The following is a 16,429-nucleotide window of genomic DNA, read 5'->3' as shown; positions in this document are numbered from 1 at the left end:
TGTGTGTGGTACCTGTCCAGCGGTCCCGGCCACCACCAGTCTACAGCTGTATTTACACAGACTGATCTTCTGGATCCCCAGACGAGGATCATCACTATACGGATCAAAACAGCCCACCTAGAACACACATCATCATCATCATCATCACTATACGGATCAAAACAGCCCACCTAGAACACACATCATCATCATCACTATACGGATCAAAACAGCCCATCTAGAACACACATCATCATCATCATCATCATCATCATCATCATCATCATCATCATCACTATACGGATCAAAACAGCCCACCTAGAACACACATCATCATCATCATCATCACTATACGGATCAAAACAGCCCACCTAGAACACACATCATCATCATCATCATCACTATACGGATCAAAACAGCCCATCTAGAACACACATCATCATCACTACTATACGAATCAAAACAGCCCACCTAGAACACACATCATCATCATCATCATCATCATCATCATCATCATCATCACTATACGGATCAAAACAGCCCACCTAGAACACACATCATCATCATCATCATCATCATCACTACTATACGGATCAAAACAGCCCACCTAGAACACACATCATCATCATCATCATCACTACTATACGGATCAAAACAGCCCATCTAGAACACACATCATCATCATCATCATCATCATCACTATACGGATCAAAACAGCCCACCTAGAACACACATCATCATCATCATCATCATCATCATCATCATCACTATACAGATCAAAACAGCCCACCTAGAACACACATCATCATCATCACTATACGGATCAAAACAGCCCATCTAGAACACACATCATCATCATCATCATCATCATCATCACTATACGGATCAAAACAGCCCACCTAGAACACACATCATCATCATCATCATCATCATCATCATCATCACTATACAGATCAAAACAGCCCACCTAGAACACACATCATCATCATCACTATACGGATCAAAACAGCCCACCTAGAACACACATCATCATCATCATCATCATCATCATCATCATCATCATCATCATCATCATCATCACTATACGGATCAAAACAGCCCACCTAGAACACACATCATCATCATCATCATCATCACTATACGGATCATAACAGCCCACCTAGAACACACATCATCATCATCACTATACGGATCAAAACAGCCCACCTAGAACACACATCATCATCATCATCATCATCATCATCATCATCATCATCACTATACAGATCAAAACAGCCCACCTAGAACACACATCATCATCATCATCATCATCATCATCATCATCATCACTATACGGATCAAAACAGCCCACCTAGAACACACATCATCATCACTACTATACGGATCAAAACAGCCCACCTAGAACACACATCATCATCATCATCATCATCATCACTATACGGATCAAAACAGCCCACCTAGAACACACATCATCATCATCATCATCATCATCATCATCACTACTATACGGATCAAAACAGCCCACCTAGAACACACATCATCATCATCATCATCATCATCATCATCATCACTATACGGATCAAAACAGCCCACCTAGAACACACATCATCATCACTACTATACGGATCAAAACAGCCCACCTAGAACACACATCATCATCATCACTATACGGATCAAAACAGCCCACCTAGAACACACATCATCATCATCATCATCATCATCATCATCATCACTATACAGATCAAAACAGCCCACCTAGAACACACATCATCATCATCACTATACGGATCAAAACAGCCCATCTAGAACACACATCATCATCATCATCATCATCATCATCACTATACGGATCAAAACAGCCCACCTAGAACACACATCATCATCATCATCATCATCATCATCATCACTATACAGATCAAAACAGCCCACCTAGAACACACATCATCATCATCACTATACGGATCAAAACAGCCCACCTAGAACACACATCATCATCATCATCATCATCATCATCATCATCATCGTCACTATACGGATCAAAACAGCCCACCTAGAACACACATCATCATCATCATCATCATCATCATCACTATACGGATCATAACAGCCCACCTAGAACACACATCATCATCATCACTATACGGATCAAAACAGCCCACCTAGAACACACATCATCATCATCATCATCATCATCATCATCATCATCATCATCATCACTATACAGATCAAAACAGCCCACCTAGAACACACATCATCATCATCATCATCATCATCACTATACGGATCAAAACAGCCCACCTAGAACACACATCATCATCACTACTATACGGATCAAAACAGCCCACCTAGAACACACATCATCATCATCATCATCATCATCATCACTATACGGATCAAAACAGCCCACCTAGAACACACATCATCATCATCATCATCACTACTATACGGATCAAAACAGCCCACCTAGAACACACATCATCATCATCATCATCATCATCATCATCACTATACGGATCAAAACAGCCCACCTAGAACACACATCATCATCACTACTATACGGATCAAAACAGCCCACCTAGAACACACATCATCATCACTATACGGATCAAAACAGCCCACCTAGAACACACATCATCATCATCACTATACGGATCAAAACAGCCCATCTAGAACACACATCATCATCATCATCATCATCATCATCATCATCATCATCATCACTATACGGATCAAAACAGCCCACCTAGAACACACATCATCATCATCACTATACGGATCAAAACAGCCCACCTAGAACACACATCATCATCATCATCATCACTATACGGATCAAAACAGCCCACCTAGAACACACATCATCATCACTATACGGATCAAAACAGCCCACCTAGAACACACATCATCATCATCATCATCATCATCATCATCATCATCATCATCACTATACGGATCAAAACAGCCCACCTAGAACACACATCATCATCACTATACGGATCAAAACAGCCCACCTAGAACACACATCATCATCATCATCATCATCATCATCATCATCATCACTATACGGATCAAAACAGCCCACCTAGAACACACATCATCATCATCATCATCACTATACGGATCAAAACAGCCCACCTAGAACACACATCATCATCATCATCATCACTATACGGATCAAAACAGCCCACCTAGAACACACATCATCATCATCACTATACGGATCAAAACAGCCCACCTAGAACACACATCATCATCATCATCATCATCATCATCATCATCACTATACGGATCAAAATACCCCATAATGACACACTACCCCATAATGACTCAATACCCCATCATGACTCAATACCCCATAATGACACAATACCCCATGTTGACACAATACCCCATAATGACACAATACCCTGTAATGACACAATACCCCATAATGACACAATACCCCATAATGACACAATACCCCATAGTGACACAATACCCCATAGTGACACAATACCCCATAATGACACAATACCCCATAGTGACACAATACCCCATAGTGACACAATACCCCATAATGACACAATACCCCATAGTGACACAATACCCCATAATGACACAATACCCCATAGTGACACAATACCCCATAATGACACAATACCCCATAATGACACAATACCCCATAGTGACACAATACCCCATAATGACACAATACCCCATAATGACACAATACCCCATAATGACTCAATACCCTGTAGTGACACAATACCCCATAGTGACACAATACCCCATAATGACACAATACCCCATAGTGACACAATACCCCATAATGACACAATACCCCATAGTGACACAATACCCCATAATGACACAATACCCCATAATGACACAATACCCCATAGTGACACAATACCCCATAATGACACAATACCCCATAATGACACAATACCCCATAATGACTCAATACCCTGTAATGACACAATACCCCATAATGACACAATACCCCATAATGACACAATACCCCATAATGACACAATACCCCATAATGACTCAATACCCCACAATGACAAAGTGAAAACAGGTTTTTAGAAATGTTTGCAAATTTATAAGAAATGTGTGAGCTCGTGCTTGCGTGTCTGCATGTGTGTGTGTCAGTGTGTGTGCATGTGTCTGTGTTCTGACCTTCCTGAAGGGAGGCCACTCCTCCTCTTGCAGTGCTTCGGGGTCATTGGTAGGGTCCAGGGGGTCGTCGTTAGGGTCACAGTCGGTATGGAAGACGTTAGCCGTGCTGAGCTTGTAGAGAGGAGTCATGGCAACAGCAGACACATTCCAGAACCGCACTGTACCGTCCTCATGCCTGCACACACACACACTTATTTTAACATAGTGGAGACAGGAGACGTAGTAGAGGTCAGAAGTTTACATACACCTTGGCCAAATATATTTAAACTCAGTTTTTCACAATTCTTCCTTGCTGAGCGGCCTTTCAGGTGAAGTCGATATAGGACTCATTTTACTGTGGATATAGATACTTTTGTACCTGTTTCCTCCAACATCTTCACAAGGTCCTTTGCTGTTGTTCTGGGATTTATAGGCACTTTTTGCACCAAAGTACGTTCATCTCTAGGAGACAGAACGTGTCTCCTTCCTGAGCGGTTTGACGGCTGCGTGGTCCCATGTTGTTTATACTTGCGTACTATTGTTTGTACAGATGAACGTGGTACCTTCAGGAGTTTGGAAATTGCTCCCAAGGATGGACCAGACTTGTGGAGGTCAACCATTTTTTTTCTGAGGTCTTGGCTGATTCATTTTGATTTTCCCATGATGTCAAGCAAAGAGGCACTGAGTTTGAAGGCCTTGAAATACATCCACAGGTACACGTCCAATTGACTCAAATGATGTCAATTAGCCTATCAGAAGCTTCTAAAGCCATGACATCATTTTCTGGGATTTTCCAAGCTGTTTAAAGGCACAGTCAACTTAGTGTATGTAAACTTCTGACCCACTGAAATTGTGATACAGTGAATTATAAGTGAAATAATCTGTCTGTAAACAACTGTTGGAGAAATGACTTGTGTCATGCACAAAGTAGATGTCCTAACCGACTTGCCAAAACTATAGTTTGTTAACAAGAAAGTGGTGTGGAGTGGTTGAAAAACGAGTTTTAATGACTCCAACCTGAGTGCATGTAAACTTCAGACTTTAACTGTACACACCTCTAACATAGTGGAGACAGGAGGAAGACACCTCTAACATAGTGGAGACAGTAGATACACACCTCTAACATAGTGGAGACAGTAGATACACACCTCATCTAACATAGTGGAGACAGTAGATACACACCTCATCTAACATAGTGGAGACAGTAGAGACACACCTCATCTAACATAGTGGAGACAGTAGAGAGACACCTCTAACATAGTGGAGACAGGAGATACACATCTAACATAGTGGAGACAGTAGATACACACCTCTAACATAGTGGAGACAGTAGATACACACATCTAACATAGTGGAGACAGTAGATACACACCTCTAACATAGTGGAGACAGTAGATACACAGCAACAGTAGATACACACCTCTAACATAGTGGAGACAGTAGATACACACCTCATCTAACATAGTGGAGACAGTAGAGACACACCTCATCTAACATAGTGGAGACAGTAGAGAGACACCTCTAACATAGTGGAGACAGTAGATACACACCTCATCTAACATAGTGGAGACAGTAGATACACACCTCTAACATAGTGGAGACAGTAGATACACACCTCTAACATAGTGGAGACAGTAGATACACACCTCATCTAACATAGTGGAGACAGTAGATACACACCTCATCTAACATAGTGGAGACAGTAGAGACACACCTCATCTAACATAGTGGAGACAGTAGAGAGACACCTCTAACATAGTGGAGACAGTAGATACACACCTCATCTAACATAGTGGAGACAGTAGATACACACCTCTAACATAGTGGAGACAGTAGATACACACCTCATCTAACATAGTGGAGACAGTAGATACACACCTCTAACATAGTGGAGACAGTAGGAAGACACCTCATCTAACATAGTGGAGACAGTAGATACACACCTCTAACATAGTGGAGACAGGAGGAAGACACCTCTAACATAGTGGAGACAGTAGATACACACCTCTAACATAGTGGAGACAGTAGATACACACCTCTAACATAGTGGAGACAGGAGGAAGACACCTCTAACATAGTGGAGACAGTAGATACACACCTCATCTAACATAGTGGAGACAGTAGATACACACCTCTAACATAGTGGAGACAGGAGGAAGACACCTCTAACATAGTGGAGACAGTAGATACACACCTCTAACATAGTGGAGACAGTAGATACACACCTCTAACATAGTGGAGACAGGAGGAAGACTACGTGTGTGTGTGTGTGTGTGTGTGTGTGTGTGTGTGTGTGTTTACCCCGTCAGCAGCAACTCCTGTTGTCTGGGCGGGGGCGCTAGATTCTTCCCTCCACATATCGGCCAACTCTACACACACACACACACACACACACACCAGGTTAGATGACTGACACACACATTGCAGCAGAGAGACTAATTTGTGAATAAGGCCTCATTCATCCAGCTGTGAACACCTGATGACCTGTCCCTCTGACGACCTGTCCCTCTGACCCCTCTGATGACCTGACTCTCTGACGACCTGTCCCTCTGACCCCTCTGATGACCTGTCCCTCTGACGACCTGTCCCTCTGACGACCTGTCCCTCTGACCCCTCTGATGACCTGTCTCTCTGACGACCTGTCCCTCTGACGACCTGTCCCTCTGACGACCTGTCCCTCTGACGACCTGTCCCTCTGACGACCTGTCCCTCTGACCCCTCTGATGACCTGTCCCTCTGACGACCTGTCCCTCTGACCCCTCTGATGACCTGTCTCTCTGACGACCTGTCCCTATGACCTGTCCCTCTGACCCCTCTGATGACCTGTCTCTGACGACCTGTCCCTCTGACCCCTCTGATGACCTGTCCCTCTGACCCCTCTGATGACCCGTCCCTCTGACGACCTGTCCCTCTGACGACCTGTCCCTCTGACGACCTGTCCCTCTGACGACCTGTCCCTCTGACCCCTCTGACGACCTGTCCCTCTGACGACCTCTGACGACCTGTCCCTCTGACGACCTCTGACGACCTGTCCCTCTGATCCCTCTGATGACCTGTCCCTCTGACGACCTGTCCCTCTGACGACCTGTCCCTCTGACGACCTGTCCCTCTGATGACCTGTCCCTCTGATGACCTGTCCCTCTGATGACCTGTCCCTCTGACGACCTGTCCCTCTGACGACCTGTCCCTCTGACGACCTGTCCCTCTGACCTCTCTGATGACCTGTCTCTCTGACGACCTGTCCCTCTGACCCCTCTGACGACCCGTCCCTCTGACGACCCGTCCCTCTGACGACCTGTCCCTCTGACGACCTGTCCCTCTGACGACCTGTCCCTCTGACGACCTGTCCCTCTGACGACCTGTCCCTCTGACGACCTGTCCCTCTGATCCCTCTGTTCTAGTGCCAACTCCAACCCTCCCTGGCACTGCCACACGTAGGCAGGCTGGTATGATATACGACAGCTGGTACTGGCTGCAAAGCCTTTAACTGTGGACATCTGCAGCTAAGCTAACAATGCTGATACAGGCTAACCTGCTGCTAAGCTAACAATGCTAATACAGACTAACCTGCTGCTAAGCTAACAACGCTAATAGAGACTAACCTGCTGCTAAGCTAACAACGCTAATAGAGACTAACCCGCTGTTAAGCTAACAACGCTAAGCTGTTGCTAAGCTAACAACGCTAATAGAGACTAACCCGCTGTTAAGCTAACAACGCTAAGCTGTTGCTAAGCTAACAACGCTAATACAGACTAACCTGCTACTAAACTAACAACACTAAGCTGTTGCTAAGCTAACAACGCTAATACAGGCTAGACTGCTGCTAAGCTAGGAAGGACTTGCTAAAACCCAGTGAGCAAAACTGGTTGAAAATATATAATTTCTCACAGATACAGATACACCTGGGCCATATTCATTAGTGCACACAGTAACAAAACATTTCGCAACGGAAAACAAAAAACAAGGGTTTCCTCATTGGACAAGTTCAGGGAGTCCCTCACCGTTTCCATCTGTTCTCTTCCATTTGGTGCCTAATGAATAAGACACTGGTTGGGGTAGGTGAGAACACGTGTGTGTGTCTCACTCCATGAGTGTGTGGTGTCTGTGTGTGTGTACAGTGTCTCACCCTGTGTGTGTGTCTCACTCCATGAGTGTGTGTGTGTCTGTGTGTGTGTGTACAGTGTCTCACCCCGTGTGCGTGTGTGTGTGTACAGTGTCTCACCCCGTGTGCGTGTGTGTGTGTGTGTGTGTACAGTGTCTCACCCCGTGTGTCTGTGTGTGTGTGTGTGTACAGTGCCTCACCCCGTGTGCGTGTCTCACTCCAGGCTGAGCGCCCTGGCTGTTCCCGGCGGCGGCCAGGCGGTCCCAGAGCTTGGCGGGGACGTTGTCCAGGTGACAGGATGTGGTGATGGCGGAGGAGTGGAGCGGAGCCAGGTAAGGAGGAGGGACAGAGGGCCACCCGGTGGTCAAGAGGTCTATTACAACCAGCTCCTCCTCTAGTAACACCACGAGGGCTTTAGGATCATCATAGTCTGGGAGAGGAAATACACATTATTAACACAGGGGGGGTCAGGTAGAGAGGAGGGACAGAGGGCCACCCGGTGGTCAGGAGGTCTATTACAACCAGCTCCTCCTCTAGTAACACCACGAGGGCTTTAGGATCATCATAGTCTGGGAGAGGAAATACACATTAACACAGGGGGTCAGGTAGCCTAGCGACGAGGAGGGCCAATCCCAGAGCAGACTAGCTGAATAATTATTAATTTTTTTTAAATCGGTAGATGTGCCCTTGAGCAAGGCACTTAATCCTAATTGTGTCTGAGTCGCTCTGGAGAAGTGCGTGTCTCTCTCTCTCTCACCGTGCTCCGGGTCAGTGGTGTGGACGGTGAAGAAGTCTATAACTCTGGATGTGAAGTCTAGAGTGACGTGTTGTTTGTCCTGTTGGATGGTCACACAGTGACGGTCTCCATAACTGGCCCTGGGCATTCCTCCACTGTAGAGGACTACTGGACACCTACATGAGAGACAGAGACAGAGAGACAGAGAGACAGAGAGAGAGAGGGGCAGTGAGAGATAGAGAGAGAGAGGGGCAGTGAGAGACAGTAGATACTGATACTGTTACCAGAATGGATCAACCCTAGTGACAGAAGACACTGATAGTGTTACCAGAATGGATCAACCCTAGTGACAGTAGATACTGATAGTGTTACCAGAATGGATCCTAGTGACAGTAGATACTGATAGTGTTACCAGAATGGATCCTGGTGACAGAAGATACTGATAGTGTTACCAGAATGGATCCTAGTGATAGTAGATACTAATAGTGTTACCAGAATGGATCAACTCTAGTGACAGTAGATACTGATAGTGTTACCAGAATGGATCAACCCTAGTGACAGTAGATACTGATAGTGTTACCAGAATGGATCAACCCTAGTGACAGTAGATACTGATAGTGTTACCAGAATGGATCAACCCTAGTGACAGTAGATACTGATAGTGTTACCAGAATGGATCCTAGTGATAGTAGATACTGATAGTGTTACCAGAATGGATCAACCCTAGTGACAGTAGATACTGATAGTGTTACCAGAATGGATCAACCCTAGTGACAGTAGATACTGATAGTGTTACCAGAATGGATCAACCCTAGTGACAGTAGATACTGATAGTGTTACCAGAATGGATCAACCCTAGTGACAGTAGATACTGATAGTGTTACCAGAATGGATCAACCCTAGTGACAGTAGATACTGATAGTGTTACCAGAATGGATCCTAGTGATAGTAGATACTGATAGTGATACCAGAATGGATCCTAGTGATAGTAGATACTGATAGTGATACCAGAATGGATCCTAGTGACAGTAGATACTGATAGTGTTACCAGAATGGATCAACCCTAGTGACAGTAGATACTGATAGTGTTACCAGAATGGATCAACCCTAGTGACAGTAGATACTGATAGTGTTACCAGAATGGATCAACCCTAGTGACAGTAGATACTGATAGTGTTACCAGAATGGATCAACCCTAGTGACAGTAGATACTGATAGTGTTACCAGAATGGATCAACCCTAGTGACAGTAGATACTGATAGTGTTACCAGAATGGATCATAGTGATGGTAGAGACTGATAGTGTTACCAGAATGGATCCCAGTGATAGTAGATACTGTTAGTGTTACCAGAATGGATCCTAGTGACAGTAGATACTGATAGAGTTACTAGAATGGATCATAGTGATGGTAGATACTGATAGTGTTACCAGAATGGATCCTAGTGACAGTAGATACTGTTAGTGTTACCAGAATGGATCCTAGTGACAGTAGATACTGATAGTGTTACCAGAATGGATCAACCCTAGTGATGCTAGATACTGATAGTGTTACCAGAATGGATCCTAGTGATAGTAGATACTTATAGTGTTACCAGAATGGATCCTAGTGATAGTAGATACTTATAGTGTTACCAGAATGGATCCTAGTGACAGTAGATACTGATAGTGTTACCAGAATGGATCCTAGTGACAGTAGATACTTATAGTGTTACCAGAATGGATCCTAGTGACAGTAGATACTGATAGTGTTACCAGAATGGATCCTAGTGACAGTAGATACTGATAGTGTTACCTGTTACCAGAATGGATCAACCCTAGTGATAGTAAATATTGATAGTGATACCAGAATGGATCAACCCTAGTGACAGTAGATACTGATAGTGTTACCGGAATGGATCATAGTGACAGTAGATACTGATAGTGATACCAGAATGGATCAACCCAAGTGACAGTAGATAGTGATAGTGTTACCAGAATGGATCAACCCTAGTGATGCTAGATACTGATAGTGTTACCAGAATGGATCCTAGTGATAGTAGATACTTATAGTGTTACCAGAATGGATCCTAGTGACAGTAGATACTGATAGTGTTACCAGAATGGACCCTAGTGACAGTAGATACTGATAGTGTTACCAGAATGGAGCCTAGTGATGGTAGATACTGATAGTGTAACCAGAATGGATCAACCCTAGTGACAGTAGATACTGAGTGTTACCAGAATGGATCATAGTGATGGTAGAGACTGATAGTGTTACCAGAATGGATCATAGTGATGGTAGATACTGATAGTGTTACCAGAATGGACCCTAGTGATAGTAGATACTGATAGTGTTACCAGAATGGATCCTAGTGATAGTAGATACTGATAGTGTTACCAGAATGGATCCTAGTGACAGTAGATACTGATAGTGTTACCAGAATGGATCAACCCTATTGACAGTAGGTACTGATAGTGTTACCTGTTACCAGAATGGATCAACCCTAGTGATAGTAAATATTGATAGTGATACCAGAATGGATCAACCCTAGTGACAGTAGATACTGATAGTGTTAACAGAATGGATCAACCCAAGTGACAGTAGATACTGATAGTGTTACCAGAATGGACCCGAGTGACAGTAGATACTGATAGTGTTACCAGAATGGAGCCTAGTGATGGTAGATACTGATGGTGTTACCAGAATGGATCAACCCTAGTGACAGTAGATACTGATAGTGTTACCAGAATGGATCAACCCTAGTGACAGTAGATACTGATAGTGTTACCAGAATGGATCCTAGTGACAGTAGATACTTATAGTGTTACCAGAATGGATCAACCCTAGTGACAGTAGATACTGATAGTGTTACCAGAATGGATCATAGTGATGGTAGAGACTGATAGTGTTACCAGAATGGATCCCAGTGATAGTAGATACTGTTAGTGTTACCAGAATGGATCCTAGTGACAGTAGATACTGATAGTGTTACTAGAATGGATCATAGTGATGGTAGATACTGATAGTGTTACCAGAATGGACCCTAGTGACAGTAGATACTGATAGTGTTACCAGAATTGGTCAACCCTAGTGACAGTAGATACTGATAGTGTTACCAGAATGGATCAACCCTAGTGACAGTAGATATTGATAGTGATACCAGAATGGATCAACCCTAGTGACAGTAGATACTGATAGTGTTACCAGAATGGATCAACCCTAGTGACAGTAGATACTGATAGTGTTACCAGAATGGATCAACCCTAGAGACAGTAGATACTGATAGTGTTAACAGAATGGATCAACCCTAGTGACAGTAGATACTGATAGTGTTACCAGAATGGATCCTAGTGATAGTAGATACTGATAATGTTACCAGAATGGATCAACCCTAGTGACAGTAGATACTGATAGTGATACCAGAATGGATCCTAGTGATACTGATAGTGTTACCAGAATGGATCAACCCTAGTGACAGTAGATACTGATAGTGTTACCAGAATGGATCAACCCTAGTGACAGTAGATACTGATAGTGTTACCAGAATGGATCCTAGTGATAGTAGATACTGATAGTGTTACCAGAATGGATCAACCCTAGTGACAGTAGATACTGATAGTGTTACCAGAATGGATCCTAGTGATAGTAGATACTGATAGTGTTACCAGAATGGATCAACCCTAGTGACAGTAGATACTGATAGTGTTACCAGAATGGATCAACCCTAGTGACAGTAGATACTGATAGTGTTACCAGAATGGATCATAGTGATGGTAGAGACTGATAGTGTTACCAGAATGGATCCCAGTGATAGTAGATACTGTTAGTGTTACCAGAATGGATCCTAGTGACAGTAGATACTGATAGAGTTACTAGAATGGATCATAGTGATGGTAGATACTGATAGTGTTACCAGAATGGATCCTAGTGACAGTAGATACTGTTAGTGTTACCAGAATGGATCCTAGTGACAGTAGATACTGATAGTGTTACCAGAATGGATCAACCCTAGTGATGCTAGATACTGATAGTGTTACCAGAATGGATCCTAGTGATAGTAGATACTGATAGTGTTACCAGAATGGATCCTAGTGACAGTAGATACTGATAGTGTTACCAGAATGGATCCTAGTGACAGTAGATACTGATAGTGTTACCTGTTACCAGAATGGATCAACCCTAGTGATAGTAAATATTGATAGTGATACCAGAATGGATCAACCCTAGTGACAGTAGATACTGATAGTGTTACCAGAATGGATCAACCCTAGTGACAGTAGATAGTGATAGTGTTACCGGAATGGATCATAGTGACAGTAGATACTGATAGTGATACCAGAATGGATCAACCCAAGTGATAGTGTTACCAGAATGGATCAACCCTAGTGACAGTAGATACTGATAGTGTTACCAGAATGGACCCTAGTGACAGTAGATACTGATAGTGTTACCAGAATGGATCAACCCTAGTGACAGTAGATACTGATAGTGTTACCAGAATGGATCAACCCTAGTGACAGTAGATACTGATAGTGTTACCAGAATGGATCAACCCTAGTGACAGTAGATACTGATAGTGTTACCAGAATGGATCAACCCTAGTGACAGTAGATACTGATAGTGTTACCAGAATGGATCAACCCTAGTGACAGTAGATACTGATAGTGTTACCAGAATGGATCAACCCTAGTGACAGTAGATACTGATAGTGTTACCAGAATGGATCATAGTGATGGTAGAGACTGATAGTGTTACCAGAATGGATCATAGTGATGGTAGATACTGATAGTGTTACCAGAATGGATCCTAGTGACAGTAGATACTGATAGTGTTACCAGAATGGATCAACCCTAGTGACAGTAGATACTGATAGTGTTACCAGAATGGATCCTAGTGACAGTAGATACTGATAGTGTTACCAGAATGGATCCTAGTGACAGTAGATACTGATAGTGTTACCAGAATGGATCAACCCTAGTGACAGTAGATACTGATAGTGTTACCAGAATGGATCATAGTGATGGTAGAGACTGATAGTGTTACCAGAATGGATCATAGTGATGGTAGATACTGATAGTGTTACCAGAATGGACCCTAGTGATAGTAGATACTGATAGTGTTACCAGAATGGATCCTAGTGATAGTAGATACTGATAGTGTTACCAGAATGGATCCTAGTGACAGTAGATACTGATAGTGTTACCAGAATGGATCCTATTGACAGTAGATACTGATAGTGTTACCTGTTACCAGAATGGATCAACCCTATTGACAGTAGATACTGATAGTGTTACCTGTTACCAGAATGGATCAACCCTAGTGATAGTAAATATTGATAGTGATACCAGAATGGATCAACCCTAGTGACAGTAGATACTGATAGTGTTACCAGAATGGATCAACCCTAGTGACAGTAGATACTGATAGTGTTACCAGAATGGATCAACCCTAGTGACAGTAGATACTGATAGTGTTACCAGAATGGATCATAGTGACAGTAGATACTGATAGTGTTACCAGAATGGATCAACCCAAGTGACAGTAGATAGTGATAGTGTTACCAGAATGGACCCTAGTGACAGTAGATACTGATAGTGTTACCAGAATGGAGCCTAGTGATGGTAGATACTGATGGTGTTACCAGAATGGATCAACCCTAGTGACAGTAGATACTGATAGTGTAACCAGAATGGATCAACCCTAGTGACAGTAGATACTGATAGTGTTACCAGAATGGATCAACCCTAGTGACAGTAGATACTGATAGTGTTACCAGAATGGATCAACCCTAGTGACAGTAGATACTGATAGTGTTACCAGAATGGATCAACCCTAGTGACAGTAGATACTGATAGTGATACCAGAATGGATCCTAGTGATACTGATAGTGTAACCAGAATGGATCAACCCTAGTGACAGTAGATACTGATAGTGTTACCAGAATGGATCCTAGTGACAGTAGATACTGATAGTGTTACCAGAATGGATCATAGTGATGGTAGAGACTGATAGTGTTACCAGAATGGATCCTAGTGATAGTAGATACTGATAGTGTTACCAGAATGGATCCTAGTGACAGTAGATACTGATAGTGTTACTAGAATGGATCATAGTGATGGTAGATACTGATAGTGTTACCAGAATGGACCCTAGTGACAGTAGATACTGATAGTGTTACCAGAATTGGTCAACCCTAGTGACAGTAGATACTGATAGTGTTACCAGAATGGATCAACCCTAGTGACAGTAGATATTGATAGTGATACCAGAATGGATCAACCCTAGTGACAGTAGATACTGATAGTGTTACCAGAATGGATCAACCCTAGTGATGGTAGATACTGATTGTGTTACCAGAATGTATTCTAGTGATAGTAGATACTGATAGTGTTACCAGAATGGATCAACCCTAGTGATGCTAGATACTGATAGTGTTACCAGAATGGAGCCTAGTGATGGTAGATACTGATGGTGTTACCAGAATGGATCAACCCTAGTGACAGTAGATACTGATAGTGTAACCAGAATGGATCAACCCTAGTGACAGTAGATACTGATAGTGTTACCAGAATGGATCAACCCTAGTGACAGTAGATACTGATAGTGTTACCAGAATGGATCAACCCTAGTGATGGTAGATACTGATAGTGTTACCAGAATGGATCCTAGTGACAGTAGATACTGATAGTGTTACCAGAATGGATCCTAGTGACAGTAGATACTGATAGTGTTACCAGAATGGATCATAGTGATGGTAGAGACTGATAGTGTTACCAGAATGGATCCCAGTGATAGTAGATACTGTTAGTGTTACCAGAATGGATCCTAGTGACAGTAGATACTGATAGTGTTACTAGAATGGATCATAGTGATGGTAGATACTGATAGTGTTACCAGAATGGACCCTAGTGACAGTAGATACTGATAGTGTTACCAGAATTGGTCAACCCTAGTGACAGTAGATACTGATAGTGTTACCAGAATGGATCAACCCTAGTGACAGTAGATATTGATAGTGATACCAGAATGGATCAACCCTGGTGACAGTAGATACTGATAGTGTTACCAGAATGGATCAACCCTAGTGATGGTAGATACTGATTGTGTTACCAGAATGGATTCTAGTGATAGTAGATACTGATAGTGTTACCAGAATGGATCAACCCTAGTGATGGTAGATACTGATTGTGTTACCAGAATGGATCCTAGTGATAGTAGATACTGATAGTGTTACCAGAATGGATCCTAGTGATAGTAGATACTGATAGTGTTACCAGAATGGATCCTAGTGATAGTAGATACTGATAATGTTACCAGAATGGATCAACCCTAGTGACAGTAGATACTGATAGTGATACCAGAATGGATCCTAGTGATACTGATAGTGTTACCAGAATGGATCAACCCTAGTGACAGTAGATACTGATAGTGTTACCAGAATGGATCAACCCTAGTGACAGTAGATACTGATAGTGTTACCAGAATGGATCCTAGT

General features: G+C 42.9%; 1 protein-coding gene across 5 annotated transcripts in view; it reads right to left on the bottom strand.

Moving 5' to 3' along the window:
- LOC110516979 (lethal(2) giant larvae protein homolog 1) overlaps positions 1-16,429 on the bottom strand; it is a 100,492-nt gene that overhangs the window by 27,116 nt on the left and 56,947 nt on the right. For all 5 annotated transcript variants that reach the window (XR_005041763.1, XM_036972244.1, XM_036972247.1 and 2 more), the window contains 5 exons: positions 8,976-9,130; positions 8,419-8,648; positions 6,418-6,485; positions 4,138-4,312; positions 13-117 (listed from right to left, as the gene is read on the bottom strand). Coding sequence is in view for 4 of the 5 variants with exons in the window: in XM_036972244.1 (XP_036828139.1) it covers positions 13-117; positions 4,138-4,312; positions 6,418-6,485; positions 8,419-8,648; positions 8,976-9,130 (733 nt within the window). In the remaining variant the exon portion in view is untranslated. The remainder of the gene's footprint in view (positions 1-12; positions 118-4,137; positions 4,313-6,417; positions 6,486-8,418; positions 8,649-8,975; positions 9,131-16,429) is intronic.

This window comes from Oncorhynchus mykiss, unplaced genomic scaffold (assembly GCF_013265735.2).
Source record: "Oncorhynchus mykiss isolate Arlee unplaced genomic scaffold, USDA_OmykA_1.1 un_scaffold_130, whole genome shotgun sequence".
Classification (NCBI taxonomy): Eukaryota; Metazoa; Chordata; class Actinopteri; order Salmoniformes; family Salmonidae; genus Oncorhynchus; species Oncorhynchus mykiss.
Note: the sequence above shows the minus strand (reverse complement) of the source record. Positions and strands in the feature narration are given on the sequence as shown.